At 52.1% G+C, this 7,264-nt stretch overlaps 1 protein-coding gene across 1 annotated transcript; it reads right to left on the bottom strand.

Annotated features, from left to right (window-relative positions):
* Nucleotides 1-67: 67 nt before the first annotated feature.
* Nucleotides 68-7,096, bottom strand: LOC122370392 (polyadenylate-binding protein 1-like). The gene is given in 5 exon segments (XM_043345945.1): nucleotides 68-1,196; nucleotides 1,465-1,976; nucleotides 1,979-2,527; nucleotides 2,786-3,289; nucleotides 6,738-7,096. Coding segments are annotated over 5 exon segments (1,974 nt in total). The 5' UTR covers nucleotides 6,931-7,096; the 3' UTR covers nucleotides 68-980.
* Nucleotides 7,097-7,264: the final 168 nt, after the last annotated feature.

Here is a 7,264-nt window from a genome sequence, read left to right as displayed (position 1 = left end):
TCGTTCAGCCTTCAGCAAGCCACGTCACACGACGGTCCTTTCCACGTTCATCACCAAATCACACAGCTGATAGAGTAGTTTATTTTCGAAACGGGAAGCATAAAACATGACATAAGACAAAAGTTGAAGATACCTCGGGAACCCAGCCCCCAACCACCAGTCCCGCGGAGTCCTGGGGCGTCCGCACTGGCATCTGCGCACGTGCGGATTGGGACGGCCTGGTAGACTTGGCCTGGATAGCCCGTCGGACCCCGCCGCGAGCGGCCTAGCCACCATCTATATCTACGGCTGTACAAGCGATAAACCAAAGAACAAACTTTATAAATCGCAACACATCGGGAATAGCCATCATTGGAATATGATCTGGAACAAAACATAACTCAATCCTGTTGGTAGTTTACCAACAAGTCGTATCTTTTTCTCCCCGTTTCGTTTTTGTTTCGGGTTTATTTTTTTATTGTCGGCATTTTTGATCAACTTTTATTGTAGGCTTTTTGTCTCTGCAGTAGAGAGATGTATACATTTTTGTATAAAAGTTTTTTGTTTTCACCTGGTTGGCGCGCGGCCGGTCGGTGCGATCGCGGCCCGCGCGCCGTCCGGCGGAGTCGTCTGACCCTCGCCGGACCCGGCCACAGATGGAGGCGTGGCGGGGCGGACCGCCGGGGGTGCCCGGCAGCCCGCCCGATCGTATACAAATAAAACCGCACCGCGGCGCGGCGGCGGCACCGGCGGCCACCGACCGGCCGCCGCCGGCGTCCCGCCGCGCGCTCCGGTACAACTTTCTGTTTTACGCTTTTTTTGTTGGCTTTCTTTGTGTCACTTTTATGTGTCTACCACTACTGTGGTTGTGTGTGTGTGTTCCTCTGTGTGTGTGTCCGTGTGTCGAAGTTCTGTGGCGGAGGAGGTCGGAGCGCTGGCGTCGCGCCCATGGTATCGCAGTGTAGCTCCGAACACGTCTCCGCCGGCCGGCCGGCCGCCGCCTACTCCTTCTTGGCGGGGGCAGCGGCCGGCGCGGCGGCGGCGCCGCTGGCGGCCGCGGCCGGGGTGGCCTTGGCCTGGTGGGCCTGCAGCACGGCCACAGCCTCGTCCACCTTGCCCTTGAGCGACTCGTGGTGCTCCAGCATGTGCACCAGCTCAGAGTTGTCGATCTCCAGCAGCATACCGGTGATCTTACCGGCCAGCTCCGGGTACATGTGCTGCGAACAGGGACAAAGCAGTGTCACAGGGAGGACGGGCAGCGCGACTGACGGCTGAAACACGCTACCTAACGAATCCAGCTTAGCTGCTGCTGGTAATGTCAGCAACCGTCAACCAAACGCTCAAAACTTGATGACTGCTGCTAATCGATGCTCCCTAACACCAAACAGTCGTGATTTCGAGCAAAGTAAAAACAACCTATGCAGTGCTACAGCCCAGACTGGTCAGGAGATCCTTGCTACGCAATACAGACAGCCCTATACGCACCTGGATCATGGGGAAGAGACGCTCTCCGAGCATCTGTTTCTGCTCCTGCTCCGGGGCGGCGGCCAGCATACTGGCCGTCAGCGGCTCCTGGCCCTGGACGCGCACGGCCGGCTGCTGCTGCATGGCCAGCGCCTGCGCGGCGCCCGGCATCAGCGGCGCCTGGCCGCTCACACCGGCCGCAGACAGCTGCTGCAGGTTGCGCATGTTGGCCGTGTACTTGTAGGCGGGCCGCGGCTGCTGGCCGGCGGCGCCCGGCTGCGGCGCCATCGGGCGCGGCTGCATGCCGGCTGGCAGCAGCGCCTGCTGCGCCATCGGCCGCGTCTGGCCCGCCTGCATGCCGCGCATGCCGCCGGCCGGCGCCTGGCCGCCGGCGGCGCGCTGCGCCTGGCCGCGGAACGGCGCCGGCATGCCTCCGGCCGCCTGTCCGCCGAGTCGCATCTGTCCGCCGGCCGGCTGCTGCCAGCGCGGCCCGGGCCGCATCTGGTGCGCCATCTGCGCCGGCGGGTAGAACCGCTGCGCGCCTGCGGCATCGTCGGCACGAAGTAGCCGCCGGCGCCCGCCTGGAACATCGGGTTCACGCCCGGCATCCGCATCGACGTCATGCGCTGCATGTACTGGCTGGCTAGGTGGGCCTTGCGGTCCTCCTTGCGCTGGGCGAGCGCCACGTACAGCGGCTTGGAGGACACGATGCGGCCGTTCATCTCAGTGACGGCCTTGGTGGCCTCCTCGGGCGACGAGAAGCACACGAAGCCGAAGCCGCGGCTGCGTCCGTCCTCCATCATGACGCGCGCGCTGGTGATGGTACCAAACTGGGCGAACTCGCGGCGCAGACGCTCGTCGTCAATGCCGTCGTCCAGGTTCTTGACGTACAGGTTGACGCCCTGGTAGCGGTTCATGCGCTCCAGCTTGATCTGCTCGAACTTGCGCTTGAGCTCGTGCTGGCGCTCGGCCTTCTTCTGGGCGCGGCCGACGTAGATGGTCTTGCCGTTGATCTCCTTGCCGTTCATTTCGTTGACGGCCTTCTCGGCCGCCTCCGGGTCCTCGAAGCTGACGAAGCCGAAGCCTATGGAACGAGAAAACATGCCATTGGTTACTGCCTGATCTCAGTTCATTGTAAGGTAAACATGCATTGCGAAATGCGAGGTAACATATACGCTCAATTATTTGCGAGGTCTTTGCACATAGACGTCCAGAAGCAAGCGTATAGCGCCCTCCGCGACAGTTATGCCTTTGTGCAACAGCTGTATCAACAGATCTGTGAAAGCTACACTAATAAATACAAACGCAAGAGCGACTAACAATGTCAGCGTGCTCTACTCACCCTTGGCCTTGCCGTCCTCGCCAGAGGCCACCTTGTGGCTGGAGATGGTGCCGAACGGCTCGAACATTTCCAGCAGCTTGGTGTCGTCCAGGTCCTCGCCGAAGTTCTTGACGTAGACGTTGGTGAAGCGCTTGGCCTTCTCGCCCAGCTCCTTCTCACGCTCCTTGCGCGGCACGAACTTGCCGACGAACACCTTCTTGTCGTTGAGCAGCATGCCGTTCACCTTCTCGATGGCGTCGTTGGCCGCCTTCTCGGTCTCGAAATGGACGAAGCCGTAGCCCTTGGAGACGCCGTTCTCGTCGGTGGCCACGCGGCAGCTCATGATGTTGCCGAAGGCCGAGAACGTGTCGTACATGGCCTTGTTGTCGATCGACTTGTCCAGCGACTTGATGAAGATGTTGCCGACGCCGGAGCGGCGCAGCGACGGGTCGCGCTGGGACCACATGATGCGGATCGGACGACCCTTCACCACGTCGAAATTCATCGTGTCCAGGGCGCGCTCAGCTGAGAACAGAAGAAAACAGGCAAGCTCGTCAGACAAAGTCAACAAAGTCGATTGATGCCGGTATAGAACATAGCGCGATGGATGATAAAAAATAATCTCAATTCAAGGAAACCATCTGCACCAAGAGTTTGATATCCAATCTAGTCTGATATTGGTAGGTACGAGTGTAAGCTGTAGGAACAATAAAACCACGCCAGAAGCCGGTTCAAATCTAAAAAAAAAAACGTCCAGCCATCCCGATCTATCAGGCTCTGTTAGCACGACCAAGGGTCCGACCTGGTCCGACCGACCTGAGTTGAGCTCAACGCCAGAAGAGCAGGCTCCAAATTCTCATCACATAAACAGCCGCCCATTGCATGATGAAAAATGAAGCCTGATAAAACATGAACTAGTTCGTAGTTCGTTTTGTCCGCAACAGTGAAGTCACATGTGTAGTTGCACGGTAAAATGTTAGTTGCACGTCCCAGATTTATATAGGTACGTCCTGTGCTTAGCACTGGTACATAAAAAACACATCTTTCGGTTTGTTTTTAGGCCTGGAAAAGATTTTGTGCTAACACCAAGAACACGAGTCATTAATGATTTATAACAAGCTGCATTCATCAATGAAGCGAAACCCTTTCAGGCAAATTTTGCCGAGCGGATGCTCACTATTGACTCAAGTCAGTCATGTGCATGGCACAATGTGCATTGTCCATGCTCCATATCAGACGCGACGAACAGCGTGGTAAATCTTGCAGCGTGCTGAAGATTTAGTACCAAATCCGCTTCACATTACTTTCAGAGCAAACGCGCAAGACGTTAGAGTCACCACTCGAAAATTCAGTTAATTTCGATAAATCGTACCAGACGCCGGTGTCATAGCATTCCCTTCCCAAATGCAATCCCTTCGGATTGCATTTGGCCCATTATGATCTATGGTAGAACCTTTCATATTGTGGCGCCGTACTTCACGATGTGCATGACTTTCCCATTATAAGGCGTCTAACTTAATATACCGCGTCTAATGACCAGGGCCCAAACGTGACTCATTCTAAGCGTAAGTCACGCCGATCACCCCTCCCCACCCCAACCCCACTCCATCACAGGTGCCGGCGGCTGTCCCCACGCGGGGCCCCAGCTGTGGCCGCACCGGGCCTCTCGCCGCGCCGTGCGCCGGGAACTCGGTGGCACCGGTCAGCCCGGTTAGAAAGTCGCGGTGGAACCGGCCCGGCCCGGTCGGAGAAAGCGCTGTGGCCTGTGAACGGGCCGCCGTCACGGGCCGCGGGCCCGGCCAGATCGCCCGGCGGCCGGCCGGCCAACTGCGCCGCAGCCGTCACGGCCGGGACGGCAGGGCAGTGGCCAGAGGCAGGCGATCGAGCTGAACGGGACAGCTGTCCGTCTGTTTATGCACCTGGACAAGAACGATAATAAATTTGTGCGTAAACTATGAACGCAACTTTTTGCGCTAACTTGATATTCTATCCCTTCCAAAAGGCCAATATTCGACTCTTGAATCAAAAAGCTGCACATGCCAGCAGCCATATGAACTGAACTTCGCACTAAGCAAAACACCCGAGCATTATCACTGGCTCCGACGCTCGGGGGCCCAGGTATTGTGGTGAAATGCTGAACACTCCATCCATGGTAGGATTATGCAAGACGTTACCAGGCAGTGCCACGAAGGTGGTGCAAGCTGCGGGCCACGTTCTCTCCCAGCGGGTCGACCGGTGACGAAATTGGAGCGCGACGAAACGTTAGATAGACCGCGTGCACAAACCACAGCTTGGCAGACCTTTAGCTAAATAAAAACCTGACATACCGGAAGTTCATTACACTGAAATTAATAGATTTTAGGAAAACTCAGTGTTAGTCAGCCATATATTTCTTAATTCCTTCTTAACATTTTTTTAAATTTAATTCTAGAGGTATGCCCCATTGATAATCTTTTAACACACATACGCCTCTAAGAGAAACCCTATATGGAACTATCATTAATCAGAACATTGCACACCTTCCTATGTATTAATGCTAAATGATCACAAATCTGTCCCTCTGGTGACCTGCTTGCAGCAAATGAAGGGTGAAGTGATTTTTTTTAGAAAATGTTCATCCATTCACTTTTCAAGGCTTAAAATCATATAAACTAGGTAAGTGCTGAGTGCTACCTCTGCAGCATTGTGATGTGCCAGGCCAGCATCAAGCTAGTATGCCAATGTGCCATAATATTCTGCCAGCAATCACATGTTTTGGAAACACTCACCACTGCAGCAGCTGTTTTTAGGATTAATGTGCATGAGTAATGACCTGATATAAAAAGCAACTCAAGCAAGAACCAGCAAGAACATAATGAGGGGGAGCTGAAAAATTCAGGGAGAGATACATTTCATTTTCCTTTGAAAGTATTTGGCTCCATTGGGAGCCTTAGGCCAAGAAGGCATACTTTTGTTGAGTGGGCAGTAATGGAGTGAACAATAAGAGCAGGGAACATCATTGAGAACCAGCCAGGAAGCATACAATTGTGACTTATCCTCTACCAGGTTACCAAACTCCTCAGTGGAATGGATCTGCCTAACAATCTCAACCAGACTTACTGCAGTAAATAGCAATATTGCATTCACACGTGTTTATATGTAAACATTTGGGTACTAAGTGAGCTGTGAAGTGTTAAGTGAGTCTTGAATTGATTGATTACCACATTGCCAAGTCCATAGCCACATATAGAAACATTTCACAGCTCTGGACCCAATCATTATCAATATACCTACCCATCATGCCTACCTATTCTTTTGCAAATATGCCTTACAATGCAATGCCTATTTTGAATTTGGAATACCACTTGAGCCTAAAGCACTTAGATTTCTGCAAAATTATTTGCTTTATTTCATGCAAATACAGAATTTGTGATGCTCCTTCAGCTTTTAAGTGCAAAAACAAATAGGCATATTCTTCTTTATTGCCATGACAGCAAAGAAGGGATTTTTTTTTTTGAAGATAAGGTTGTTGATAAATAACAAGGCAGCACATTACTCACAAAAGAAATTTTTGGCAAAGGATGAAGCAATAACTAATGGAAGCCAGCAGCATTTGGCATTGAATTATATCAATTGTATTGCTGCTTAGGGCCTCCTCAACTTGTTATTTAATTAAGCACCAAAGCCCAATTTTTAGGTTGCTCCTGGAAAAACCATTGAAAATAGTAGGTAATTTTTCACCTGCACTCTTGCCTCCTCACAAAACATCATTACAAGCAGCCCTACAAATTAAGCCAACAATTTAAACAGCACTGAAACAAACAGACAGCCATTGTTTCAGCCTAAATTCAGCATGGTAAAGTGACAGTTTTATGACACATTGTGACAAATGTGCTTATTGATATAGCCACATAATAGCAATGCAGAGCAGTATCCGCATAAGCCACAATAAGCAGCATTATTCCAAATCCATAAAAAGAACAGTTTGACTTACCGTCAGCCGACTGCTGGAAGTTCACGTAGGCGTAGCCGAGGGAACGACGGGTGATCATGTCCCTGCAAACTCGGATGGACAGGACAGGGCCAGCAGTCGAGAACTTCTCAAAGAGCATGGCTTCAGTTACGTCCGGATGGAGATCCCCGACGTACAGGGACGCCATGGGATAGTTTGGGCCGGCCGAATTCATGGTTTGATGACTTGGTTCGGAGCTACACCACAATTATGTTTAAGGGTTTTATATTTTCTGATTTTTTTGTATTTTTTAGCACAATATGGGTAGGCGAAGTGCGCGAGAACACACGTCCCGCGCCACAGACGCCTTCGACACACAGAGGAACAAAATGAAGGAGAGAGCTCGGACTTAGGGCTTCCATATCCAGCAGCGGTGTAATCTGGTAGCATTTGGCCTAAGACCTTGGCGGTTTTCACCATGCTTTTATATTTTAGAAATGCAACTTTTGATTAAGTTCCCAACATTTTGCATTTGTTATTTCTCATTGTTTGAAATTTCTTAGATTTGG

This window comes from Amphibalanus amphitrite, unplaced genomic scaffold (genome assembly GCF_019059575.1).
Source record: "Amphibalanus amphitrite isolate SeventyFive unplaced genomic scaffold, NRLGWU_Aamphi_draft 001129F_arrow, whole genome shotgun sequence".
NCBI classification, from domain to species: Eukaryota; Metazoa; Arthropoda; class Thecostraca; order Balanomorpha; family Balanidae; genus Amphibalanus; species Amphibalanus amphitrite.
This window is presented reverse-complemented; position numbering and strand designations above follow the sequence as displayed.